Below are 25,958 nucleotides of genomic sequence, written 5' to 3'. Positions count from 1 at the left end.
CCGCGCCGGCCGTGGGGTTGACGGATTACGGGCCGGTTACCATTTCAATACACGCGGGGTAAACATGAGGGGTTATAAGAATCTCCCTGTCTGTCTACACTTTTTATTCTTGCATTCCTCCTTGATTGATTCTGTTCTTCTATCCCATTCATATATTCAATTCAAGCACTCTAGCTTTCTCACAGCCCGTCAAGTAAGTTCGTCCCTGACCAAGGTGAGTCTCTTGACCTAACCTCGAAGCGCAGAATGTCCCGCACTCCCCTTCGCCCCGGAGTTTACGCTCCCACTATGACCTTCTTCAACCCAGACACCGAAGACCTCGACGTTCCTACCATTCGTCGTCACGCCGTTCGCCTCGCCAAGGCCGGTCTCGTTGGTCTCGTCTGCATGGGATCCAACGGTGAAGCCGTGCACTTGACCCTGGCCGAGAAGAAGACTGTCATTAGCGAGACCCGCTCCGCCCTGGTCGAGGCTGGATTCTCCAATGTCCCCGTTATCGCGGGTGCCAGCGAGCAGAGCATCCGGGGTACCATTTCCTTGTGCAAGGAGTCCGCGGATGCCGGAGCCGAATACGCCCTCATTGTTCCCCCAAGCTACTACCGCTACGCCGTGGGCAACGACCAGACCATCTACGAGTACTTCACCGCCGTTGCCGACGAGTCGCCCATCCCCCTCATCCTCTACAACTACCCTGGTGCCGTGGCCGGCATCGACATGGACTCCGACCTGATCATCCGCATCTCCCAGCACCCCAACATCATCGGCACCAAGTTCACCTGCGCCAACACCGGCAAGCTTACCCGCGTCGCCTCGGCCCTGCACGCCATCACTCCTGACTCCCCTTTGAACCCGGCCGCCCGGAAGTTCCCCAACACCAAGACTGAAGCCAACCACCCCTACGTCGCCTTCGGCGGTATCGCTGATTTTGCGCTGCAGACCCTCGCCTCGGGTGGCTCCGCCATCCTGGCAGGTGGTGCCAATGTCATCCCCAAGCTGTGCGTGCAGATCTTCACCCTCTGGAGCGAGGGCCGCTTCACGGAAGCGATCGAGGCGCAGGCGCTGTTGAGCAAGGCCGATTGGGTGCTCACCAAGGCCGCTATCCCCGGAACCAAGAGTGCTATCCAGAGCTACTACGGCTATGGTGGTTTCCCCCGCAAGCCCTTGGCTCGTCTCAGCGAAGAGCAGGTCCAGGCTGTAGCAGAGGGCATTAAGGATGCCATCGAGGTGGAAAAGACGTTGCCGGATGTTGCCTAGATTTCGTCGTCTTCCCCACCCCTTCCCTAGACCTTTTGTATATATGATGAAAACGAAACTTTGACTCTCTTCCTCTCTCTCCCTCTCTCTCTCTCTCTCTCTTCCAAATTTCCAATTCCCAGAGCCTCAAGGATCGCAAAATTCGCCATTTCGCAAAGAAGAGGGGTAAGGTGAAGTGGGATGAATTAACCCGAGCCGGACATCTATCCGAATTCCGGGAGGGACCCCCACGCTAATGACTGTCGGGTTGGGGCTGATTGGTGGAGGGTTTTCTCCGAGTGGGCAAGTCGTTGGTGGTGATGGGAGTGTGAGAGACTACAATAGCAACTGATATCAAGGTGAATTAATGCCACTGGCATCAGTCATGTTGATTATGCTGACTTAAGCATTTAAACCGTTTTGAAGAAAGTTTGCATCCATACAGCTCTTATCCGCCCCTATCTCACGCCACGCGGCTGTCAATGGGATCTGCATTGACCACAAACATCGATGCTGGAACTTTTATATGACCTGCAGCAGGGAGGATATGTGGACACACGGCTAGATATACATACACATGTACATCGTGGTATGGAATGATTGAGCATAGGTATTGCTCTGGAGAGCAATATGCTCCTGGTCTCGCAGAAGCATCTGACTGGAAGATTGTCTTTCTTGTGGGATTGAGATGATCCCAGCTTGAACGAACGAATCATGGTACACTGTGCAATATGCAGGATCCAACAACAGATGTCACGTGAAACAAGGCGAAGAGAACTAAATCATTTCAAATTCGGAGCACACAGTAGGCCAAAAACTGCTACGTAGTCAGACCATCCCGGGGTTACACCCAGCCAGGAACAGGAGTCTGCACCCATAGCTTGGAACGCCATGCAGTCTTGCCAATCGAGAAAGATGGCCATCTTATGTTCAGGTTCAGAGATTGTACCCAACCTGTTGGCGGTGGTCTCCGACTCACGCAGCAATTCAACCCAAAGCCACACTGAAAAGACTTGGACACTTCTCTACAGCGATGCGGCCTGAGTAGATCAATCAATGCCTGATCATCATATTTGCAGCGTAGATTCGACTTCATAATACGGCCGATTGTCGGGCCAGATGGACATTGTGGAAGAGCCAACTGGGAGGGCGCAGTGGGCCAGACCACAACCGAAGGCAAACCCCACGGGGGGCGGGCGGGAAGGAGATGGAGTCGATCGGGAAAAAGGGGGGGCGGTCGGGAGACTGCCCTTGGGATTTTCACTCCATATGCATTCAACATGCCAATCCGTCTTGAAGGAGTGGTCTATCCATGCCAAACACTAAAGCCCTGGAACTATGTAGCAGATTGAAGACATGATCCCACGTTTCTGCCAGATCATCCATTAGGCAGCCAGGTCGATGCCAAACCAACTCACTCCCCTCCGTTACAGTCAGAATTAACCAGGGGAAAAAGAGAGAAGGACAACCATGGGAAAGGATGGGATGGAAGAACAGAAAAACTCATTGTTGACCCAGTCTGTCAGTCCGCCACTTCCAATCGGAGGAAGGCAAATCCGCGAAGTGGCGTCTCACCGCCCTTCCCCCAAGGGCGCTCGCCGCTGACACCACTCTTTTCTGCCCATTCATTATTATTCATTGCGGGAGTATTGTCTTTCATCCCGGTCATTCATCAATCATCTTTTCCCCTGATCCTCATTTTTTGTTTTTGCTTTCTTTTTCTTATCTTTTTTTTTTTTATTTCATTCTCGTCTCTTTCTTATTGTGTCGATTCTCGTGTGATTAATCTTCTTTTTATCACTTCTGTCTCATATTTTCTCCTGATTCTTTCGCCCTCGCCCTCTCTTTTTCTCTGTTTCAACCTCCTCTAATCTATCATCATCTCTACCTCCTTCGTTTCCTCCCTCCCCCCCAATTCTTGGTTTTATTCTGGTGGTTGGTGCGGCTTATAGGCGTCTTCATCAGTCTTGTCCCTCGTTCAATTATCGCCCTTGCCTACGCCTTTTCAGCTTCGGGTCCCCTATTACCTCAGCTCGTCGGCGCTACCTGATACAGCACAGCCTCCCTTGCGTTTTATCCCCGATAGTGTGGTTATAACTGTCTGCTATACCTCACGGGTGATCGCTCCCGCGTGACCATCCTCTGCCCCTCTGAACGGTCGTCTCTCTCGACAAATTTGCAACAGATTCGACACAATGGCACCAAGAGACAACAACGCGGGCAGTTCTCGCCGTCGTCCCTCACTTTCTTTCCGCACTCGACCTAGGACATCCACCGTATCGACCGTTCAGACCATCGGACCAGATCACGAGCTCTGGCATGGGCTTCCCGTTGTCGACTCAGACGATGATGGGTACGATGGACAGGCTTTGGAGGAACAACACATAGGAGAGCAGGTTCTGGAAGACACAAATCAGTTTCCCGAACCCGCCCCAAGGCGCCGCGGAGCGAAGAGCTTCTCCAGTCTGCGGCATCCCGTGGATGGGTTGCGCGCTTTGGGGCGTCGTCTTTCTGTGACGATCCGCAACAAATCCACGAGACACTCGGCCAATCCAAGTGAGGATCACACCAGGAACTCCTGGTGCAACGAGGCCAACCTCGATCGCCGTTCATCAGTCCCTGGACCCGTCTCCGGTAATGGCCTGGCTCCTCCAGTCTTCCCGGAAGACATTTATGCGGGGGCGGCTGCTCGTGCCGCGGCCGCCGCTCAAAATGAACTGGCCCGAGCGCTGCGCGATGGGGTCAAGTCTTCAGAGACGAGATTAACCAGGGACTCGGAAAGTGGGATTGGAATTGATTTGCGCGACCGCTCCGAGCTCTCTGACCCGGCTCTGGCGGTTGTGCGGATCGACCCTGTTGCTTATCTTCCTCCGGAGATCATGTCGCAGGTGTTCTCCTACCTCGACCCGGAGTCACTGATGCAGTCAGAGCTTGTCTCTCGCGCCTGGAGTGAGCAGGCTTCCTCCCGGCATATCTGGCGACATGTATTTCGCCACGCCTACAGACACCATCGTCCCAGTGGGCTTTCGACTAAGAAGAGGCAAGCTGCCGGTTTGGGCAAGGCCCGCCCCGACCAAGACTGGAAGAGGATGTTCCTTGTGCGGCGCGCTTTGGAACATCGTTGGAAGCAGGGCAAAGCCGCTGCTATCTACCTGCATGGCCACACGGATAGCGTCTACTGTGCTCAATTCGATGAGTATGGCTCCTCTGACTGCAAAAGAAATACCTGCCTGCTGACTCTATTCTAGGGACAAGATCATCACTGGCTCTCGCGATCGGACAATTCGCGTCTGGGATGCTCATTACCCTTGGCCATGCCGCAAGATTATCGGTCCTCCGCCTGGTGATGTTCCCGGCATTGGCCCCGTCAACAATCAAACGCAGCAATCATCCGGCAAACCGCCCTTTCTTACGATCTGTCCTCCACCCACTAGCTCTGCAGGCATTGTAGCTCCAATTGAACAGAGTGCGGACTACCATAGCGCCTCAATCCTCTGTCTGCAGTTCGATGACGAGATCATGGTTACTGGCTCTTCTGATTTTACCTGCATTGTGTGGGATGTTCAGAACGACTACAAGCCAATCCGTCGTCTGGAGGGACATCGGGCTGGAGTCCTTGATGTTTGTTTTGATGATCGGTATATTGTCTCCTGCTCCAAAGACACCACAATCTGTGTCTGGGATCGGCACACCGGTGCCCTGGTCAAGAAACTGCTTGGTCACCGTGGCCCCGTCAATGCCGTTCAGCTCCGTGGTGACCTGGTGGTCTCGGCCAGTGGGGACGGTATCGCCAAGTTGTGGAATATTACTTCCGGTCTCTGCGTGAAGGAGTTTCCCAGCAAGGATAGGGGCCTGGCCTGCGTTGAATTCAGTGATGATGCTCGAACCATCCTGACGGGTGGTAATGATCATGTGATCTACCAATTTGATGCAAACACTGGAGAAATGGTGAGCGAGCTCAAGGGTCACGAGGGGCTCGTTCGGTCGCTGCACCTGGACAACATGAACCAGCGCATCGTCAGTGGCAGCTATGATATGAGTGTCAAAGTCTTTGATGCGCAGTCGGGTGAGCTGTCAATTGACTTACCTGGCTGGACGACCAGCTGGATGCTCAGCGTCAAGTCTGATTACCGGCGCATTCTTGCGACCAGTCAAGACTCTCGTGCTGTTATCATGGATTTTGGATACGGCCTAGATGGCATAGAATTATTAGAAGGGTGAAGAAATGGATAGAATCGCCAGACGCTTTGGCTCCATGAATTTCGCCCGTCTCTCTTGGAAAAGTTCATGCTTTTGGCTTGGTGGAGTTTACTGGATGTCTTGGTTTATTTACTTGGATTGCTTCTTGATATATATGATAGCGATAGAGCGCGTCGACCATTTAACCAGTCACCTAATTCTACATTGACTTATGACTTTCATCTAAATATATTCAAACTTCCACCAACTTGACGTTGTTGCCTGATTCATAAGGCTCAAGTGAGACAGGTAAGATCGGATAGGCGGCGATTGAGATTGGACCCAATCGGGTTAGCGCCTCGCAGTCCCGTGGGTTTTGGCGACAGCAACAAAACACTCCCCCCTCTGCTCTACTTGGCCTTTGTTTTTCTCCATAATAAACAAAAGTCTGAACATATTTGGTGACAGGCCTTCGTTGTCGACTGCTCTCCAACTCCCTACGGCCTCCATTTCAGTTCAAGCAGTTCCCCTGCCGTTCTTCGACACCCTTTTCAACCCAAAGCCTCGACCTGAGATACCCCACCATGGGCGAATCGAGGTTCGTCGAGCATTCTGTCTGGATTTCACATGCGCGGCACCATCAGCAGTCGAGTCGAAAGCGACCAAGGCTAACATAATTGATGATCGGATAGACAAGAGCTGCTGGCATGGCTTAACAACCTGCTGCAGTTGAACATGACCAAGATCGAGCAGTGCGGTACCGGGTATGTTCTCCTTGCGAAGAAGCGGCTATTATGCCGGTGGAAGATTTTCGTTGAATGAGCTCGGGATATACTGATGTCCTGGGTTTCCAGTGCCGCATTGTGTCAGATCTTCGACTCGATATTCAGTGAGTGCAGCACGATCTCGCACCCCCTTTTCTCCATAGCTGACTGATTTGTCTTCCATAGTGGATGTCCCCATGTCTCGTGTCAAGTTCAACGTCAACAGCGAATATGCCTACCTTCAGAATTTCAAGGTGCTTCAGAGTATGCGACTCACTCTTATCCGGCTCAGTGTCGAGACTGTCGTGTTAACTTATGCCCCCGCTTTTCCTTGTAGACATCTTCGCGAAGCACCAAGTCGACAAGCCCATCCCGGTAGAGCAGCTCACCAAATGCCGCATGCAGGATAACTTGGAATTTCTTCAGTGGACCAAGAGATACTGGGACCAACACTATCCTGGCGGTGACTACGATGCGGTCGGTCGCCGCAAGGGCTCTGGTGCTCCTCCGTCCGGACCGACTTCTCGCACTAGCTCCAGCGCTGCTGGCAGCGCCGCTCGCCGTGGCACCACCCCGACCGTGGGTGCTGCTCGCCCCCGCGCTGCCGTCGCGGCCGTCTCAGCCAACACCGCTGCTCTGCAGCAGGAGATCAATACTCAGAAGGAGGCCATCGCTGGGCTGGAGAAGGAGCGGGATTTCTACTTTGCTAAGCTCCGGGACATTGAGTTGCTGCTGCAGAGCGCGATTGAGCAAGACCCTGAGTTGGAGAAGGACGAGGACTCGTTGGTGAAGCACATCCAGGGAATCTTATACTCGACGGAGGTATGAACTGACTATATCACCCCCACGCGTTCTGGTAGGGGAGAGGGTAAGCTAACTTCAAAAACAGGAGGGATTTGAGATCCCCGAGGCGGAGGCCGGCGCGGACGAGCTGGAGACCTTCTGAGTCCGTCAAAACCTTGGTCCTCAATATTAATACCCCCTTCATAGCACACTGCGCAAGCGTTTAGTCGTCGCTTGACGACGTTTGTTTTGTTCTAATTCTCATTTTTCTTTGAATGTTCATTTTGTTACAAATTCTGCCTAGACCATTGGTCGAGAGGATGCCTGATTTGGAGAGGGGTGAGATGGGACGATACATAAGAGACAAAAAGGGGGTGAAACCGGCACAACGTGTGTTTTACATTTCATTTTGAGATGGACAGGGGAGCGGGGGAGGTTTCTAAAGAAAGCTTTGTATAGTCGAATCGGGATGAGAGAAACGGCCAGGCAGCCAGTCAACCCTTCCGAACTTACTTCTTCATTTCTCATGCATGTCTTGCTACTTGTTGTTGTATGTGGTAAAGGAATGGAATCTCGATGGCAGTTGCGTTTAATCCATTTTCGTGTCCATATCATCTGCCTCTTATAGCTGCTTACTGATGTCAAGGTCACTCTCTCAAAGCCGACCAAAGAGATCCAAGTATAGTTATCCGATCATCACCCAATGGCCTACGTAAGATCCCCCACTCTTCGTCACCTCGGGGAGGGCTTCTCGCCAGCTTCCAGAATGCTGCATGGTAGATCATATATATCGAAGACTTTCGATCCTCGGCGATCTGAGCTTCCTCCCCCCCCCTCTCTTCCCCTCATTCTCAAGCCCATGTCAAAGATCAGACATCCAACAAACATTCCTACGAAGTAGGATCTCGGCTGCACGTGCTTGACACATGCCTCAAACCCAACCAAACCACATCGGTCCGGTCATCATCATGATTCAAAAAGGCCACAAGAGCGGCTACCTAGTAGCAAGGTCAACGGACAAGAAGGTCGAGTTCAGAACATTCGGAACAGCATCATTTGACAGGGAAAGGATCCATGGAACCTTTGTATAGACTAGACTTCATACTGGTAGGCACTAGGTACAGTAGTCATCTTCCAGTGCTGTGCAGGTTCCTACCTAGGATATTAATAGTTCGGCTGTGGGAGTGGGGATTTGAGACACGGGAATCGGATTAGAATTTACGAGCCGAAGCATACGAAGGTGGGAGGGGATTACGTAGGTAGGTATGGTGATGGGTTCTCCGCTTTGGTCTAGAACTCTGTTGCCCTTTTTTTGTCTCTTTGCTTTTGGGTGTTGTCTTGTGGTGTGTTGTTGGTGTTAGTGGCGGTTGTGATGATGATACGTAGTCTCGTGGTGGTTTGGTGTGTTTATGGATGGGATGAGGTGGTTGGTTTAGGAAGTCTGGATTTTGGAGAGTTGTTATTGTCGATGTCATTGAAGTCGTTGGAGCCGTGCGGAGGAAAACTATTCGGAGACTGTTGATCTCGATTGGCCATTGGGAGAGTTTGACAGGGCCAAAAGGTGATGACTTCGCTGTTATGGTGTACTGTAAGTTAGTCCTACCTAGATTTGATGTTATATCGAAACTAGACACCGCTCCGACGAATGAACGAGCCGAGGACCAAGGAGCTCGGGGAGGCGGTGGCAGAAAATACAGCTGTTTGTTGTTGTTGTTGTTGTTGTTGTTGCCATCCACATTCGTGTCAACAACCATTCTATGACCAATTCACATCGTCTAACTGTGATAAGTTATAAGAAAAGAGGGCAAGTATGCCGGAATCTGGCTCTGGCCATGCCCAGAATATATCATGTCCATGCTTCGTTTCAGCATCGTCCTGTGGTTCTAGGGTGGGTGCCGTCAATCATGGTGCAACGGACCAGGTTTCTGCAATATGAGAACAAGTCCGTTATCGGGATGCTGAGTATATGTCCCTCCTGAAACTTTGTGCGAGTCAACCTTCAAGCACCATCGAATCACTTACCCATAGGTGCAGTACTCCCAAGCTCGAAATATGGCCATCGGCTAAGTGAATGGAATGGGTATGCTCAAACAGGGGCTGCTGAGGCTAGAACTGACTGGGTAAGTTAGTGCCGATCTGGGGTCCCACAATGGGGGGAGGTATCGCCAGATATGGATGTTTGATTGTGGATGCGTTGCTTGTTTTCTTCCCTGGCTTATTGGACTGAATCATCTAAGAAGACAATACAGTTTGTAGAGAAAAGAGGCCGCCAGCATGTTTGGTGAAAGCTGAATAGAAGTGTACCCGTAGTACCTGCATGGGTGCTGATTCAGTCGCATACACAAGTATATGCGTCTTCCAATTCTGATTGGAGGATATTTCTTTTGCCTTTTTTGGAAGCAAGTGCTTGTTCACTTTGCGGAAAGTCAGACCAGCTACTCCATAGAGACTTTCTTGAGTTTCTTGGGTGTCCGTAGGCATCCTGCAAGACAGGAATGTGTTAAGCTCTGTACCTGCATCGGTAGGTTGCAGGTGTATCCCATCAGCCTTGCTGAAACGATGTCGACCTCAAGTAGAAATGCTCGCTCGAGTCCTTTTGAGCTATTATCCCGCCCGGAGTGGAACATGTCAACTGAAACATTCTCCTCTTGCGAAGGATCTCATCTACGGGGAGTGAATCGTGCTATCTACTATGCAGGTAGGATGGAGTCTACCGATAACCAGGCCACGGGGGGGACAGGAGATCTTGGAACCTGGGGGAAGGGGGGCGAGGCCAAGGAGACGGGATTGTAATCTGCACTGGCTAGTTGATTTTGTTATAGAAGATTACTCAATCGTTGAAAACGAGTCAAGAGTACTCCGTAGCCATGACGCTCAGGCTTGATGCTCAGGCTTGCATTGTCGTGGGTAGGACAATAGGTTGTAAACAGATGCTTATTCGGAGTGCGTATCGTGTGGGCGAGTCTGGCGCCGGCCTGGGCAATCTGAGGTGCATATGGCCCGTCCGAGTCCTTGCTTAGCAGACCGAGCCGTTTGGCTAAGCATAGTCACTCTTCCCCTCTGAGTAGCTTGCCGCGCTGGTGGTGACAATGGGGGTGGGAAGGGCTCCCCTTACGTCCTCTTGATGGCCCTCCGAACGGCTCGGAAAGCTCAGATGAATGCGAAAACAACATCATTGTCATCTGCATACATGCAGATAATCTGGGAGCAGTCAAAGCGCCCGAAGTCTTTCCTTCCACCGGAAGAACGAAGAGAAAATTCTGCGTGCTTAGCTTCTTCTTATCAACTCGGTTGACGATGGGTTGGTTGCCCTGCTGTATCCCGACCCGACCCATCTTTCCTCGTACGTACAGTACTCTAGTGTATGTGCGGCACCCGCAATCGACGGGAATCGACATGCACGATTGGACGACTCTGGCAGCAAGAGAGGGTCTCTCGCGTCGTGAGTAAAATAAGATGGCATCATCAGTGTGACGGGCGGTGGTCGGCCGTGCAATTTGATGGATGGAAGTTCTCTCTCCCCATCATCATTTCATTTCATTTCCTAACGGTCTAATGAAACTTAGCGCCCGGCGTTTTATTAACCTCAGCCTTGGCATTCCCCTTTTGGTCAAGCATCGACTTGCAGTGCGTTGCCGGCACGGCAGAAGAACTTACAGGAACTCGGGACTCAACCTCGCTCATCTTCCGTACATCATAACACATATGCAGCTACCTACCCGAAAAAGTAAACCTGATTATTGGATCCCCATTGAAGAACAGTTCGGAGGAAACTCCAGCAGAGAAAGAAAGAGAGAAGCCGAAGACCAAAAAGTGGCAGAAGATGATGGGCACTCAGGCTGCGGCTACAACCTTGTCTGCATGCGGATCATTGGGGGGGCGCGGCGGATCATGGATCTGGATTCACCGGACTCATACAGACATTACAACATTATTGCTCTCCTAACTTGAATCCCTTCTCCGACTGGACTGGAATCATCGACTTAAGGCCAAATTATTTGCGCCTTCTGGCAGATTACCATTCCCTCGTTCCCACGTAATTGTCCAATCTGCGAGTCTCCATGCAGGCTTATGATTGGCAAGATAGCAAATTAGTGGTCTCATTGCCCCATAGTTGTACTGGCTTGGTTTCGGTACGGCACCCACTCCGACTAACGTCGACGCTGCTGCAGGTCTAAGACCTATTCTTAGGCTTGCCTGGCCTGATCGAATTGTGAATGAGGGAGAGCGAGTGAGCGAGTGAGTGAGTTGACGTGAGTTGAGTGAGACTTGACTTGGGCCTGCTTGCCCACGCGGGTGGTTTCCATGGGTCCTGCGGAGGTCATGTCGAAACTCGCTGTCTCTGTGGTCTCTTTCTGTCTTGTTCTTGTCTTGTTTTGCCGTCCTGGTTCAATCCTCGCCTCATACAGCTTGGCCTACTATTCTTCTTCCCCTCCTCTTTCTTCCTTCTCCTCTTCCCTCTTACCCTCTACCCCCTCCTCCCCTCTCCTATCAATTCCCCCATACCTCGACTACCTCCTATTTTTGTTTCTTTTTTAATCTGTTTTTTTTTTTTCTCCTGATCTCTCTTCTTCGCATCCACCGCATTAACCTATCTAATCCTGATCTTGACTTGTCTCCCGATCTGAGGCGTTGAGTCCATTCACTTGTCCTTTTCTTGTTCGTCAACGGAACCACCGCCGTCGGGACTGGCTGGGCTATCCCAACCTGTGCAGTACAGTAAGCCCGCACAGTGAGCAGTGCCAACAACGACAGGGGCCAGTGCGATTCTATTGTAGCCCAAAAGGAAGTATCGTACCCGCCAGTTCCGCCGACGAACTGAGACCGACACGAAGTCGAACTCAGGGCGAACAAGCGAATAACCGACGACAATCCGTGGTGGCAGACTAGGTCCGGAACCTTGGGTTTAGCGTGGATCCTCTGCCCGGTGGGAGCCTCAAAGCAATTTACTCGCATTCAGCTTCGGTCTTTTTCCTCTTCTTCTTCGACCCTCATTAGAGCCGCCCCGCGGTCAATCTCGAAACTCCTCCCGCAAGCGTTGCTCTGCTGCTCGGCCAGTATGGATCTGACTGGAAAGCGCAATCAATAAGCCATACAACGATCAGGTCAACCTCGGAACAACATTGGATCCACCACACCATTGTATCTTTCCGCTTCTTTCTTCTTTTCTTCTTGTTTGCAGGTAGGTCAGTCAACTTATCTGCTGGATCTCACTGCCCTCCGTCAATTATTTCGGATTCAATGGAGCTGTTTTGGTTAGACATACTGACATCAAGGTCAGCATTTCGCACTAGGTCTGCGTCTATGCCTTTCGGGTTCTCTTCTCTTCATCTTGTCCTATTCAACCGGTTTTTGTCGGCTGCTTGTCCCGGCTGACGTCCACTCATTGCTATTCTCAAACTATCGCCGTGGGGAACTCTCACCAGCAGCATCTCAACTCGTTTTTCGACAGTCGCTCTCTTAGCATTCGATATCGCACTCTTTTTTCTGGTGTCTTTCGTTATTTATCGACTGAATCTCGTCACTTGTTTTCTTTCTCCACGCTCTTTCGACTTCCATAGCAACCGACTTTCGCACGGCCTTCGCCATCACACTCCTTACACTGAGCAGTCGCGTGTTTCGCAGGCAGACAACCTTATTTCATATCCTTACTTTCGCATTTCAGTCGATATAGTGGGCAGAGTGGACAGTCGTGGTAGGGGTTCTCAAAAACACGGCTATAGTGGAGGTTCACTGCGCAGATTCATTTAGGTGAGAAATCGGCGGGTCGACGCGCAACAGAGGCTTAGGCAGAATGGCCCATCATGGAAATGGGCATACGCGATTCAACAGATCGATGAGGAAACGATACCAGTCAGACGCAGGTGGGATGGGAGTCACAGGCCGGAATTTAGACGCTAAAGATTTGCCGACCACGATGTTGCACGGAAATGTGGTGTCCGGGGTGAGGGGCGAGCTTGTGATCGGTCGGGAGAGCCAGACTCAGCAGTCACAAAACAGTGGGCAATCGCTACACCTGAAACGTCAGGAATCAAACACATCTTCAGACGATCAGACGACAGTTGTTGCGACAGTGGTCAACGTGGTGGACAGCGGCTCACAGACGACGGGGCTGAGCACAACAGAAACCCCCTCCGCCACATCTGACGAGTCCACTCAAGCAACAACATCTGGCTTGTCAGCGGAGTCAGGCTCGGTCACGGCGCCAACATCGGCAACCGGATCCGCCGACAGGCAATTGACCGCGTCGCCAGCGTATTCTTCTCCCACCGCAGATACCCCTACAGTGACCACGGCCACTGAGCCGTCCACCTCCGTCCCTCCGTCCAGCCTGAATCCGTCCAAATCATCAACCCCTCTCTTTGGCACTACCTCGACCCATCTGCCGGCATCCTCCACCCCTATTCGACCGACAAGCACGGGCACCGACTCAAACGCAACTTCGACTCAGACTTCCAGCACCGTTACCACGTCGAGTTCGAGCGTGTCCTATGTTGACGGTTATCAAACCGGCACGACGACTTCTCATGTTTCATTCGAAGCGGCCACGACATCCCTTTCTGGTACGTCCTCCTACGCTGGAGCCTGGGGGACGGCCACGAATGGCGCAGTGGGAGGGGCAGACGCCACTGCCACCGGGCAATCACCATCGGCGACCACCGCAGCCGCCGCTGCTGGCGGTCTCAGCACTCAAGCCAAAGGCAAGATAGCTGGCGGTGTGGTTGGGGGAGTAGCGGGTGCCATGGTGTTTGTTGTCTTGCTTTGGCTTCTGCTGCGCCGACGCAAGAGGGCTATTCTTCCTCAGACACGTGATGCTCTCCCTGCAGCAGACATGGCTGGTACAGCCACTACCGAAGGATCCATCACCCGCTCGGCGGAGATGACTTCGCGCCGATCCAGCAATGACCCGTTGTTTACCGCCTCGTACTTTGCTCCGGCGTTCATGCAACGGTGGCGCCAATCGCACATGACCACTCGGACGACGGATTCGGTGTGCTCTGATAGTAGCGAACGTGGCTTCCAGAAGATTTCGGGCCGGAAAATCCCCTCTGTGTTGCATTCGGGCGGGGATGGTTATGGTGGCGGCGTCGAGCAGACCTCACCTACGGCATCTGAGCCTAGCTCTACTTATGCCGCTCCAGGATCTCCTGTGATCCCGCGGTCGCCTCCCTCGCAACCTCCCTCGCAGCCCCCGTTGACTACACCGTATGGCATGCCCCTAGACACGAGCTATACTCGAGAGGCGGATGAGCCTGTTCCGGTAGTCAAGTTCCGGCCATCTCCTGCTCGGACTGTGACGGGGTCCAGTGGCGGTTTGAACAGCGAACCTTCAGCGCCGCGTATGATTCCGTCCGTGCATGTGCAGGTGTCTGGGTCTCTTTCGCCGACCATGCCTAAACGACCAGATGCGTTAGGTCGCAGCCATCCTAGTTTCGATGGCAGTCGAGGCAGTCGCTTCACGGAAAGTATTTGAACCACGCTTGCCTGGAAACGGTGGACGGCGTTTGTCGTCTTTTACCCGGTGCATATATGCTTTTGAGTTTCTGTACATAAATCTGGAGAAGTTGTACATGGGTTCCTGGGTGAGCGTTGGAAGACTTGGTGATGACTGGCCGGCAAGGAAAGAAGGGGGTTGTTGTTTGGCCAGTTCGGAGACCGTGACGGAGGAATGCTGGGTCTTTTGAGACACGTCTTGATTCTGCACTACTTGCTAGCCTGTTTTCTTTTTTTTTCTTTTTATATGGATACCCCAATTCATTTCTTTCTTAGTCTGTTATTTGAGGGGGCTCAATGTACATTCGCCTGTCAATTCTCTAATTCATGGACGATCTGTCGGTATTAAGTGATCTATAGTTCGATAGTTCTATAGCTACCTGTCAATGACGGTCGATCGTTGCTCTGCTGGCAGATGACATAAGATGTCGTGGACCAACCAGCAGTGAGGTATTCTCAGCATTCTCCTACGAGTATAAAGAAGTCATACCTAGACTTCCACTCTGAACCACCTCCTCTTCCTAACTCACACCACTGATCGGAGCCATAATGAAAGAGCCTGCCCTCCCCATCTTACCCTCCACTCTTCCTACCGCCCATCCTTCTCCCCGCCCGGTCCGGTTCCTCGTCATCGGTGCGGGATCGCGGGGCAATGCGTATGGGCGGGCGGTGACCAGCTCCACCGCGGGGATCATGCACGCTGTCGCCGAACCCCATCCCTTCAAGCGTCGCCAATTCGGCCGCAACTACATCTGGGGCACCAACAATCACCCTCAAGAGGGGCAGGAGTTCGCTGACTGGCGCGACTGGCTCGCCTGGGAGGTCCGTCGTCGCGAGCTGGCCTCGTCTCCTGGAGCAGCCGCAGCCGCAGCAGGGGTGGACGGAGTCTTCATCTGCACCCTCGACGAAACGCACGTGGAGATCATCCACGCTCTCGCCCCTCTCCGCCTGCACATCCTGTGCGAGAAACCGCTCGCCCTCTCGCTGACCGACTGCCTCGGCGTCTACCGCGCCCTGCAACCCAACACCGCCACCTCCATCTTCTCCATCGGCCACGTCCTCCGCTACAGCCCGCACAACATCCTCCTCCGGCGCCTCCTCCTCACCGACCGCGTCATCGGCGACATCGTGTCCCTGGAACACTGCGAGCCCGTGGGCTGGTGGCACTTCGCGCACAGCTACGTCCGCGGCAACTGGCGGCGCGCGACGCCCGCGGGCGATGGCTCGCTGCTGACCAAATCGTGCCACGATATCGATTTCATCATGTGGCTCCTCGCCTCCCCTGTTGCACCTCCCAGCACATGCACAACAACACCCCCGCAGCCGCACCACCCCCGCACCATCACCTCCACCGGCTCACTGACCCAATTCCGCCCGCACCGCAAACCCCGCGCCGCCGGCGCCGCGACCAACTGCCTCGCCTGCCCCGCCGAGCGGGACTGCAAGTACAGCGCCGTGCAGATCTACCACGAGCGGCACGTGGCCCGCGGCGAGTTCGACTGGCCCGTCAACATCGTGTGCCCGGATATCGAGGACGTCGTGGCGCCGTACCTTGCCCCCGCCAATGCTGCTGCTGCTGCTGCTGCTGCTGCTGCTGCTTCTCATCCCCCCACCCCCGAAGCAATCGCAGCAGCATCCACACACCTCCTCGCCCGCCTCCGCGCCTCGCGCCCCCTCTCCCGGACGGAACCCGGCGGGCCCCCGTCCTACGGCCACTGCGTCTACGAAGCCGACAATAACGTCTGCGACGACCAGGTGGTGACGATCACGTGGGCCGATCAAACGGATCCGACGGATCCGACGGATTCGTCACAGCAACAGGCAGCGACGGCGACGGCCAAAACCGCCGTCTTCCACATGATCGCGCCGACGGAGAAGCAGTGCGAGCGGCGCGGCCGCGTCTACGGCACCGAGGGCGAGCTGGCGTACGACGGGCGGCGCATCGAGTACTTCCGGTTCGCGACGGGGCAGACGACGGGCCTCGACGTGCCGAAGCAGCCGCCGGAGGAGGAGAGGGCGCACGGCGGCGGGGACTATGGGCTGGCGCGCGGGTTCGTGGCGGCCGTGGACGCGGTGGTCAACGGCGGGTGGGCGGCGGAGAAGGCGCAGGCGCGGTTCGTCGGGTGTACGTTGGAGGAGGCGGTGCGGAGTCATGCGGTGGTGTTTGCGGCGGAGGAGGCGCGGCGGGAGGAGAAGGTGGTCAAGTGGGCGGAGTGGTGGGAGGGGAAGTTGGGGGGTTCTTCGTGATAGGTTTCCAGGCGGTGTTGCTGATGGTTTTGGGTCTGGGGGTTTCAAGAGCGAGCGAGCTATATGATTTATGACTTTTCAGGTTCAAGACAGTTAATGATTATTGATGAATAGTCTCAAGTGCTACCGCGCTGGGTTTATTATTTCGCTATCGCTATATTAACTAACGTGCTTGATTTCCGTAGGCTCGTATAGAGTAAGTATTTTAGATAGGTAGGTATGTGCAAAAGGTTTCTAAGTGCGGACATCGGGCTCCTCACGGCCGATGAACTCCTTGAACTTGAGGAGGTCCAGGGCCAGGGCGACGTTGTCCTTGAGGTACTCGTCCGTCTTCTGGGCGAACTTGCTGGCGTCGTTCTCGTGCTTCTCGATGTACAGACGGATGGTAGCACCGCTGCTACCGGTGCCGGAGAGACGGACGACGAAGCGGCTGCCGTCGTCGAACTTGACATACAGACCCTGGTTCTTGGAGACGCTGCCGTCGAGATCGGTGTAGGAGAAGTTGCCGGCGTCGGCGACCTTGCGGCCGGAGACGGTTGAGCCAACGAACGAGTCCTTGTTGTCGACGTACTTGGCCAGAGTGGCGATGACCTGGTTGGCACCGTCGCTGTCGACGTTCTCGTAGTCGTAGCGGGTGAAGAAGGTGCGGCCGTAGGTCTGCCAGAACTCGTTCTGGATGGAGGCGATGCTGGGGGTCTCGTTGGGCTTCTGCTGGGCGACGCCGGCGATGACATTCAACCACGCCACGATGGCCCACAGACCGTCCTTCTCGCGGATGTGGTTGCTGCCCGTACCGAAACTCTCCTCACCGCAGATGGAGATCTTCTTGTTGTCGAACAGGTTGCAGAAAAACTTCCAGCCGGTGGGCACCTCGTAGCTCTGGAGACTCTGGGCCTTGGCCACGAGGTCGACGGCACCCGAGGTGGGCATGGAGCGGGCAAGGCCGTACACGCCCTGGTTCTTGAAGTAGGGGATCAGCTTGGCGTGGTGGGCGATGATGGCCAGACTGTCACCGGGGGAGACGAAGGTGTTAGCACCGTAGATCATGTTGCGGTCACCGTCACCGTCACTGGCGGCACCGAAGTGGATGCCCTCCTTGTCGACCCGCTCGACGAGCTCATGAGCGTAGACCAGGTTGGGGTCGGGGTGGCCACCACCGAAGTCGGTCTTGGGCTCGCAGTTCATAGTGCTGCTCTCGGGAAGACCCAGCTCGCGGACGAAAATGTCCACACCGTAGGGTCCGGTAACACCGTGCATACCGTCGAACAGGACCTTGAAGTCCTTGTGGGTCTGGAGGAAGTTGCGGATGAGGTCGAAGTCGAAGATCTCCTTCAGCATGGTGACGTAGTCGGAGGTAGAGTGGACGACCTCGACCTCGAGGTCACCGTAGGTCTTGGATCCGATGGAGGAGATGTCCACATCGGGAATGTCAACGTAGTTGTAGGATTTGAGGGTCTTGGAGGTCTCGTAGATCTTGTTGGTGACAGACTCGGGGGCGGGGGCTCCGTTGGTCAAGTTGTACTTGATACCGAAGTCGTTCTCGGGACCTGCATGGTCACCATTGTCAGTGGCCTGATACGGGTTACTTTTGTTTGGGGGCATGGGGTTGTACTCACCACCAGGGTTGTGACTAGCAGTCAGGAGGATACCACCGGTAGCTTGACGCTTGCGGATGAGGTTGCTAGCAGCGGGGGTGCTGAGGATGCCATTCTGGCCGACCAGCAGCTTCTTGACACCATAGGCAGCACTGATCTTGGCGATCTTCTGGATGACCTCAGTGTTGTAGTAACGACCATCGCCACCAATGACGAGGAAAGCACCCTCAGCACCCTCGGGGATGGAGAGGATGATGCTGGCGATGAAGGACTCGGAGTAGTGGGGCTGCTGGAAGACCTTGACCTTCTTACGAAGACCAGAGCTGTAAAGTATTAGCTTCGTAATGGTCAGGGGGGTAGCAGAAGGCATGACTTACGTTCCAGGCTTCTGGTCGGAGAATGGGGTGATGGAGACGGTCTGGACAGACATGATGACGTGGAGGAGGGGTAAAATCAAAATAGAGGGGTATATTATTTATGTGGCAAAGGTCAGGCACGAGCTGTGGGAGATATACAGCTCACCGACAATTCAAATGGTGGGGGGAGTATAGGGAAAAGAGAAATGGAATAATTGAGAAGAGAAAGAGAAGGAAGAGAAGGACGAAGAGGAGGGGAACAGAGGGAGTAAATAAGTTGTAGCAAGAGGGAGGAGAAAGCAGGCGAAAGCAGGGTCAGGGCGGCGGGATTGGGATTGGGATTGGGATTGGGATTGGGTCTGGTTCTGGTCCCGCTCCGATGCAAGACAAAGTCTCTACGAGAAGTAAAAGGTGCGAGTTGGGAAACCCCACCTCAATCCCGATTGCGATCGCGTTCACGGGTGGCTTCGTTTGTTGTTGATTTATCGGTGGTGATGAGAATGATAATGATGATGATGATGATAACTTGCAGTGTCATCATGTGGCGACCATCACTTCTCATCATCTCATCATAATGCATCTTCCCATGCAATTGTCTTGAACAGTTATTGGACCTCCAGAATTCCTTCTCTTCCCTTCCCCTCATTTTTTACCCCTCCATACAAACGCCTGTACAAATTACCTAGGATTCTTGACCCCCTAAAAAAGCTTCCCTAAATAGAAGCGATTATTGTTGCCAGCTCAGCCCATTCCCCGCCGGTCCCAACCCACAGACCTCCCCCTTTTACTAGTAGCTGGTCTGTCGAGTACTAGTCGTCGAGCTACTAAGCTACCAGAGGCTATCTAAATAGCCGGTCCCGATAGAAGCGCATCTCCGCGATGCTTTCCAGAATGTCCTCCCGAGCCAGATGCACCTCCTTCTTCGCCGGCACCGCCGCTAACAATTCATCCGACCCCCACCGCCGCGCCATTTCCTTCAGGGCGCTCACATCGACAATCCGATAATGTAACCACTCCAACACGTTCCGGTACGGGCCCTTGGCCAGAAACGCCTTGTCCGCATGCACGCTGTTGCCCGCCAACAGCCCCGTCCGCGGCTGCGGCACATACCGTTGAATGTACGCCAACAACGCAGCGGCTGCCGACTCCGCACTGACGGTCGAAGCCTGCACCGCGGCCGTCAACCCGGTGCGACTGTGGGTTTCGATACACCACTCGTTCATGGACGCCAGCGTGGCGGGCGGCTGGTGGATGACGGTTTCGAATCCCTGCGGCTCCAAAAGCTTCAGGTCGGCGTCGGTGATGTAGCAGCAGATCTGGAGGATGTGATCGGTTTCCGGGTCCAGGCCGGTCATCTAGAATCATCCATCAAGAAGAACAGGTGCGTCAGCGGATGAGGCTCGTTGCTTTTGAAATGCAAGGACAGGCTGCAAAAAAAAAGTTCCCGAACCTCGCAGTCGATCCACACCAGGGGATCGGTGGAGCGTGTCAAGGGCATGGTGTGGTTTCGGGCTTGAAGCGCTTGAGCAGGGAATAGAGACTTTTGGTAGAACTGCCTCCGAGTGTGTCGTGAAATGGAATGAAGCGTATGGAGCGTTCGTAGAAAGGCCATGGCAGACAGCAGCAGCAAGTGGGCCGCCGGAGCTGCCTCAATTCATTACTCCCGGCGGCGGAAGGCGGCGAGGTCGGCCGGCTTGCCGCAATTGACTTCGCCAATTGTCCCAGCATACATTCTATTCTCCGTGGCTAACTCACTGTTTACAGGGGACACAGTCCCGTCTGGCTACATTTTCTAGCCTCATCTGAAGCAAATGGTCATTTTCTATGCCGAGCCTTTTCGCTCAATGCAGCCTTGGTGCAGCAGCACATTATGCCTCCCAACGAGGTAAAAGTGCATGTATGTAACTCCTGGCAAGGAGAAGTTTTTTTTTTTTTTTAGTGAGCAGCCGGGCTTGCGTCTCTACCATAGGAACTCCGAATGCGATTTGGCTGGCCAGCTGCTCCCTGATGCACCTGATAGATTCTGGTGGTGTGTACAACAAACGCAAATTTCAGCATCGCGTGTGCTGTGTGACCTGTCTCTTCCATATGTGACTATTGTACAACTGTGCCCTTTCTTGTGAAGAACTGAGCAGGATATCTGAATATTCATCAAACGAGGTATGGGCGCCAGAGGGGATTGTCTCGCCATTTCTCTAGCAGGAGCGAGCTCGCAGATGAAGACTATTTGAAATGTCTCGTCATTTGTTGTGGATTATATCCCTGAAGGTCCTCTTCGCAATGGCTGTTTGCACTTTGTAACAAGTGACTCGTCCCTGAAGATGCCTCCGGCCGTGAATCACTCTAATTCTTCAAGCCGTCTTCTCATTGTAGAAGTCTTCGTACTGCTCATACCACCGTCGGACGATATCGTCACTCATGCCCGGTGCAATTACCTCGTCGCCATGCTCCAACTTCACACTCACTTCCTCCATGAATTCTTCCACCGACAGAACACTGGGGTTCTTGTCCTTCTTGTTGTCATCCGGGTCATCCCGTTCGCGGTGCAGGTCCGTTGCTACCGAGGGAGGGACGATTTCCACTACGCGCACCTTCTCATACCCACCTTTAGACAGCTGCGTCCGAAGATTCATGCTCCAGAAATGAAGCCATGCCTTCGTGCCGCCATAGACGGGATTGATCACCGCAAAGGGCACGAACCCGAGCACGGAAGATACATTAATGATCAGAGCACCGTCAGGCTTGTTCTTGAAATGCTTGAGCAACCGCAGCGTGAGATGCATGGGACCACGAATGTTGATATCGATCTCTTGATCTGCTCGCGCGAGAATGTCTTCCGACTCCTCGTCCAAGAGCTTCAGCGGCCGTTGCACACCCGCATTATTGACCAAGCAGTCCAGGTCAGGGTGCTCGGAGGTGATCCTGGCGATGAACGAGGTAAACTGGTCGACGAGACCCGTGTCTAGCACGTAGTAGGCTGCCGCTCCGATCTCGCGAGCGGACTCCTGAAGCTTCGACTCGGTTCGGCCGGCGATAATGACTTTCTTGCCCTGCGAGATGAGGTAGGAGGAGAGCGCTTTTCCGATGCCGCCGCCGCCGCCCGTGACGAGCGCGCAGCGAAAGCTCAAGCCTGGTGAAGCCATAGCACGAAGTTTGTGATGAAATTTTCTGGGGGTGAAATTGGATCGTGAAAGGCCGTTGCTGGAAGATCGGGTTGGAGGGTAAGATTCATGCGACAATCAGGATTAGGGAGCTGAAATGAACATGATCAAGTCAAAGAAGAGAAGGAGTACTTGGAGGAGCGAAACGGAAAGTATGACGTTATGACGTAGTTTCTATGAGACCCCCGAGTCGGGATGCCGAACTTCTTCCATTCTTCCACCCCGATCTACCCCGTGGGAGTACCTGACATCAGTTCTTCCGGGTCAGTGCGCGCAACCGATCACTGCTTTGCTCCCGATGCGATAGTTCGTATTCAGAAGTGACTCTCTCTGTCCTCGCTCATCACAGCAACCGAGGCTTGACTTGATATGCGACAGCGAGCCTGGTATACCGTAAGATGTAGCACTATCCCATTGCAAAGGCGCGATTCAGCTGAACGGCAGGCCCTCGACACGGTAAGCCCTCGACGCGATACATGCCATATACTTCGCAATGCGAAAGGTCATTGCCGCGTCTCTGCCCATCACTTCTACACAGCTGTACAGGTCTCAGCTACTGCTCTTGACCCTGAGTACTTGAATCGCACATACCATCAACGTAGGCGACGAGTTCTCAACACCAGGAAACCGCGCCCCCCTAAAGTCGGATACCTAGGCAATACATAGGGAATGAGTCGTGCACGGACACAAATACAAAGTCGACGTTAATCTCGGCTTCAGTGTTACTTTTTCCTTGTGGTACGTACGCTCAGTAAGTACTCTTTGCGCATGTGACTATCGTTGATCAGGATGGGGCTCCTGAGTATTTCGGTGTCGTGCTGAATCACCCGGAGTGGGCAGGTCTGCTCCAGGAAGAGATGAAAGAACCTAATTATGGAGCTTCACCGTGGATGCACATTACAACCAAAGACTCTTGAGTCGCAGCACGAGCCAGCAAATACGAGTCGAATGGCGCCCAACACTCCAGTCAGCCTGACGCTTTTGCTTCCAGTGACACTGACTATAAGCACCGCCTCGAGAAGAGCCATGTCGTGATGTCCAGCCTAGATCAGATTTTCTCTATGGACTGTACTCAGCTTCCTGGTTAACATAATCCGGCCGTGGCTGCACGCCAAATTGTTCCTCGATTACGAGCTAGGCGCTGTGCACTCTTGCCAGAGCCTGAGAGGCTGCATCAATCCGCTGAAGAGACCAGACCCATTCCACCGACGAGGGACCGGCTCGTTGCCATCTCTGAATTCTCAGAACACTAAAAATTGAGGATTGAGTCAAGGATAGCCAGGCTTCTGAGTTTATTCTGTGAGTGCAAGAGCTATCGTCTGCGCTAGCGAAGCCCAAGGACGCGGCAACCAAGGCGTTTGGTCTGGCATAGCAGACCAACACAGTCAGAATGACAGCTGGCAGAGCAACTCCCGCAGGAAGTATGCATTTAAAAACAATGCTATGCTTGTCACCTTCTGCATTCAATGGCCTATTGTCGCGGTCTCATTAGTTGGGGGCTTCAAGCGGACTTCCGCCAAATACACTATGCTTTTTCCTGACATCAGCTGTTTGTGGCTCTCAAGCTCTCCCTATCATATGTACGTTCCTACTACATAAGTCTCAGCTGACCCTTTCGATGCACTGCGACGTCATCTATTGGAGTTGCTTGCTGCTTTGGGTACTCGAGTGAATATGTTCACGCGCAAAGTCATCAAACGAATTTGGGTTTACGTCTCATGTAAGGGTCAAACTGTGTTCTATACTAGACGAGAATATATAAGAGAAACTTGATGTCCCGTGTATGCTTTCTCACTTTTCCAGCATGAGCAAACAGGAAAATAGCCAGTTACTAATTCGGCTTGTAAAGTAGCTGGCGTGTATAACCAAGCATGGCGAGGCAAGGCTTCTTTTCTCTCCTTCTTGCCGTTCCGTTACTCGCCAATGGGGCGCAGTCATCGAATCCGCAAACATGGACTTCACTATCGAGTATCAGTACAGCAACCTGGAACGCCTTTAACGCGACGGTCGCCGGACGGCTCCACGAAGGCGCCCCGATGCTGAGCCCGTGCTACCCGTCCAGTCACGATCCAACCAAGCCACTCGATGCAGCTCAGTGCACCGCTGAGCAAGAGCTTCTTCTCAACTCGACTCTGGCGTCGAACGAGTTTCCTTGGTATCACAACGTCCGTCACCACAACCACCCATTCGCCGCATGATTTGTAGTTGCTTTGCTAAGGTGCGATGTGAGAATAGTTCGTTTGGTCGACCTGCCAAGCCAGCGGCGCATCATGCCCCATCCCTTCGTCGCCCCCATCACCCAAAACTTCTTGTGCGCAAGGGAGTATCTCCCCGCGATACGTGGAGGTGCGAAGTGTAGAGGACGTCCAAGCCACTCTCAACTTCACCAGATCTCACGGACTCCGACTCGTCATCAAAAACACCGGTCATGATTACAAGGGCCGGAGCTCCGCGCCGGAATCTCTTGCGCTGTGGTGGGGTATCCTCCTCTCCTCTGCTGCCCCTGAGACAAGGCAAAGTTGACTAGTCTGTAGGACGCATCCATACCAACCTCCAATGCAGCTTCTCAAGAATTTCACTCCCGAAGGCTGCTCGGCCCCGACGGGAGATGTGATTAGATTCGGGGCGGGACAACAGTTCAAAGGCATCTATGACTTTGTGCATGCACGGGGGTATCGGGTTGTGGGAGGCGGGTGCGATACTGTTGGGGCCGCAGGGGGATGGATCACTGGTGGTGGGCATGGGCTTATGGCGAATGAGCTTGGTGAGTGGAACCCCTGGGACGTTTATCTGCGTTCCTGCCGCGCGCGTGAGGATTGACAGTGAGCCAGGTCTTGGGGTCGACAATGTGCAAGAAATCAAGGTCGTACTGGCCAACGGGACATATGCCACTGCGAGTCGCTGTCAGAATCCGGATCTGTTCTTCGCGCTGCGCGGCGGCGGCGGCGGAACCTTTGGCGTCGTGATGGAGATGAGCACCCTCGTCCATCCGGATCGACCGATGGAAGTCTTGAATGTTTCCTTGACCGGGCTGGATCCCTCCTCTTCCGCCGCAACGGATCTCACGGCCTTGATCATTGCGAGTGCCGAGGGATGGGCTGCCGAGGGATGGGGTGGATTCGTGATTCCTGGCCTAGCAGACTACACCTTGGTGATAGCCACGGCTCTACTGAACCACACGGCCGCGATAGCGTCCGTGCAGCCAGTGCTCGACTTTGCTCGCCAGTTCAATCACTCGGTGGCCACCCTCTCCTCGGTGGCCGGGTTCCTCGACTTCATGGGGCCCATCACCTCGAGCCCACTCCTGCAAATGTCGGAGGTCTCCGCCGCCGTCTCGTCGCGGATCATTCCACGAACGTCGTTCCAGAACACAACGAGCCAGGCTCAGCTGGCTGAGCTGATTACCCAACTGCTGGGCTTGAACGACACTCTGCAAACATCCCCCTCACCCCAGGTCGAGATTCTTCTTGTCGCTCCGGCGCTGTATTCCCAGAATCTGCCGAGGGAAGATGAGTTTTCCGGACCCGGGGCGTCATCGGTAACGCCGGCCTGGCGCAGTGGGCTCTGGCATCTCATGCACACACGCCCCATAGCCAGCAACATGAGGGATCCAGAGCTCATCCGGCAGATCTGGCAGAGTGTTTCCCACGCCTTGGATCCTCTGCGGCAGTTCACACCCGATTCCGGTGCTTACCAAAACGAAGCTGACCCGTTTGAGCCGGACCCCATCAGTGCGTTCTGGGGCAAGGCAAACTATGAGCGTCTTCTTCGCATCAAGAAAGCGGTAGATCCAGAAAACATGTTCACGGTGCATCAAGGGGTGGGTTGGGACCGGAACGATGGGAGGTATCAGTGTTATCCAGATGTGTAGATGCGTCCACGTGCTGCGTGAAGGTGGTTTCGGGTCACTAGACTGTATACTCTATACTCAAGTATCGTACCTAGCAGTAGACAGTCCAGTCAGCAACGCATTAGAGCATACAATACACTTCAAGCAGCAGCAGCAGCAGCAGCAGCAGTAGCAGTAGTAGTAGTAGTAGTAGTAGTAGTCGTAGTAGTAGTAGTAGTAGTAGTAGTAGTAGTAGTAGTAGTAGTAGTAGTAGTAGTAGTAGTAGTAGTAGTAGTAGTAGTAGTAGTAGTAGTAGT

The 25,958-nt window shown here is 53.7% G+C and overlaps 8 protein-coding genes across 8 annotated transcripts; 5 read left to right on the top strand and 3 right to left on the bottom strand.

The window, feature by feature from the left end:
- Window positions 1-136: 136 nt before the first annotated feature.
- On the top strand, window positions 137-1,320 carry BO82DRAFT_307835 (dihydrodipicolinate synthase family protein). Its single transcript, XM_025632299.1, has 2 exons — window positions 137-193; window positions 246-1,320. Exon 2 carries the CDS (start codon window positions 247-249, stop codon window positions 1,252-1,254), a length of 1,008 nt encoding a protein of 335 aa, XP_025492952.1. The 5' UTR covers window positions 137-193; window position 246; the 3' UTR covers window positions 1,255-1,320.
- Window positions 1,321-3,428: 2,108 nt separating this feature from the next.
- On the top strand, window positions 3,429-5,454 carry BO82DRAFT_373675 (F-box/WD repeat-containing protein; the record flags this gene model as incomplete). The annotated part of the gene is made up of 2 exons (XM_025637383.1): window positions 3,429-4,429; window positions 4,482-5,454. The coding sequence occupies 2 exons, from the start codon at window positions 3,429-3,431 to the stop codon at window positions 5,452-5,454; spliced, it is 1,974 nt and encodes a 657-aa protein (XP_025492951.1).
- A 382-nt stretch (window positions 5,455-5,836) lies between these two features.
- eb1 (microtubule-binding protein BIM1) lies at window positions 5,837-7,549 on the top strand. The gene is made up of 6 exons (XM_025634935.1): window positions 5,837-6,010; window positions 6,105-6,176; window positions 6,267-6,301; window positions 6,363-6,440; window positions 6,514-6,998; window positions 7,066-7,549. The coding sequence occupies exons 1-6, from the start codon at window positions 5,997-5,999 to the stop codon at window positions 7,120-7,122; spliced, it is 741 nt and encodes a 246-aa protein (XP_025492950.1). The 5' UTR covers window positions 5,837-5,996; the 3' UTR covers window positions 7,123-7,549.
- Window positions 7,550-14,972: 7,423 nt separating this feature from the next.
- Window positions 14,973-16,732, top strand: BO82DRAFT_353360 (Gfo/Idh/MocA family protein). Its single transcript, XM_025634934.1, has one exon. The coding sequence runs from the start codon at window positions 15,003-15,005 to the stop codon at window positions 16,698-16,700; it is 1,698 nt and encodes a 565-aa protein (XP_025492949.1). The 5' UTR covers window positions 14,973-15,002; the 3' UTR covers window positions 16,701-16,732.
- Window positions 16,733-16,810: 78 nt separating this feature from the next.
- On the bottom strand, window positions 16,811-18,977 carry pgmA (phosphoglucomutase PGM2). The gene is made up of 3 exons (XM_025633202.1): window positions 18,673-18,977; window positions 18,317-18,618; window positions 16,811-18,247 (listed from the first exon to the last, which is right to left on the bottom strand). Exons 1-3 carry the CDS (start codon window positions 18,723-18,725, stop codon window positions 16,935-16,937), a joined length of 1,668 nt encoding a protein of 555 aa, XP_025492948.1. The 5' UTR covers window positions 18,726-18,977; the 3' UTR covers window positions 16,811-16,934.
- Window positions 18,978-19,410: 433 nt separating this feature from the next.
- BO82DRAFT_353356 (oligoribonuclease) lies at window positions 19,411-20,285 on the bottom strand. Its single transcript, XM_025634933.1, has 2 exons — window positions 20,102-20,285; window positions 19,411-20,006 (listed from the first exon to the last, which is right to left on the bottom strand). The coding sequence occupies exons 1-2, from the start codon at window positions 20,261-20,263 to the stop codon at window positions 19,491-19,493; spliced, it is 678 nt and encodes a 225-aa protein (XP_025492947.1). The 5' UTR covers window positions 20,264-20,285; the 3' UTR covers window positions 19,411-19,490.
- A 436-nt stretch (window positions 20,286-20,721) lies between these two features.
- BO82DRAFT_353355 (NAD(P)-binding protein) lies at window positions 20,722-21,889 on the bottom strand. Its single transcript, XM_025634932.1, has one exon. The coding sequence runs from the start codon at window positions 21,792-21,794 to the stop codon at window positions 21,003-21,005; it is 792 nt and encodes a 263-aa protein (XP_025492946.1). The 5' UTR covers window positions 21,795-21,889; the 3' UTR covers window positions 20,722-21,002.
- Window positions 21,890-23,683: 1,794 nt separating this feature from the next.
- Window positions 23,684-25,795, top strand: BO82DRAFT_412902 (FAD-binding domain-containing protein; the record flags this gene model as incomplete). Its single annotated transcript, XM_025639855.1, has 4 exons — window positions 23,684-23,977; window positions 24,048-24,286; window positions 24,347-24,576; window positions 24,644-25,795. The coding sequence occupies 4 exons, from the start codon at window positions 23,684-23,686 to the stop codon at window positions 25,681-25,683; spliced, it is 1,803 nt and encodes a 600-aa protein (XP_025492945.1). The 3' UTR covers window positions 25,684-25,795.
- Between the last annotated feature and the right edge of the window lie 163 nt (window positions 25,796-25,958).

The sequence above is a fragment of the Aspergillus uvarum genome (assembly GCF_003184745.1).
Source record: "Aspergillus uvarum CBS 121591 unplaced genomic scaffold BO82scaffold_20, whole genome shotgun sequence".
NCBI lineage: Eukaryota > Fungi > Ascomycota > Eurotiomycetes > Eurotiales > Aspergillaceae > Aspergillus > Aspergillus uvarum.
Note: the sequence above shows the minus strand (reverse complement) of the source record. Positions and strands in the feature narration are given on the sequence as shown.

Coding starts and splice junctions, on each gene's coding strand:
- BO82DRAFT_307835 (XM_025632299.1), top strand. CDS start 247: ATGTCCCGCACTCCCCTTCGCCCCGGAGTTTACGCTCCCACTATGACC.
- eb1 (XM_025634935.1), top strand. Junction 6,441..6,513: donor GAATTTCAAGGTGCTTCAGA/GTATGCGACTCA, acceptor TTTTCCTTGTAG/ACATCTTCGCGAAGCACCAA. Junction 6,999..7,065: donor GAATCTTATACTCGACGGAG/GTATGAACTGAC, acceptor CTTCAAAAACAG/GAGGGATTTGAGATCCCCGA.
- BO82DRAFT_353360 (XM_025634934.1), top strand. CDS start 15,003: ATGAAAGAGCCTGCCCTCCCCATCTTACCCTCCACTCTTCCTACCGCC.
- pgmA (XM_025633202.1), bottom strand. CDS start 18,725: ATGTCTGTCCAGACCGTCTCCATCACCCCATTCTCCGACCAGAAGCCT. Junction 18,619..18,672: donor TCCGACCAGAAGCCTGGAAC/GTAAGTCATGCC, acceptor AATACTTTACAG/CTCTGGTCTTCGTAAGAAGG. Junction 18,248..18,316: donor TGCTAGTCACAACCCTGGTG/GTGAGTACAACC, acceptor GTGACCATGCAG/GTCCCGAGAACGACTTCGGT.
- BO82DRAFT_353356 (XM_025634933.1), bottom strand. CDS start 20,263: ATGGCCTTTCTACGAACGCTCCATACGCTTCATTCCATTTCACGACAC. Junction 20,007..20,101: donor TGGTGTGGATCGACTGCGAG/GTTCGGGAACTT, acceptor GGATGATTCTAG/ATGACCGGCCTGGACCCGGA.
- BO82DRAFT_353355 (XM_025634932.1), bottom strand. CDS start 21,794: ATGGCTTCACCAGGCTTGAGCTTTCGCTGCGCGCTCGTCACGGGCGGC.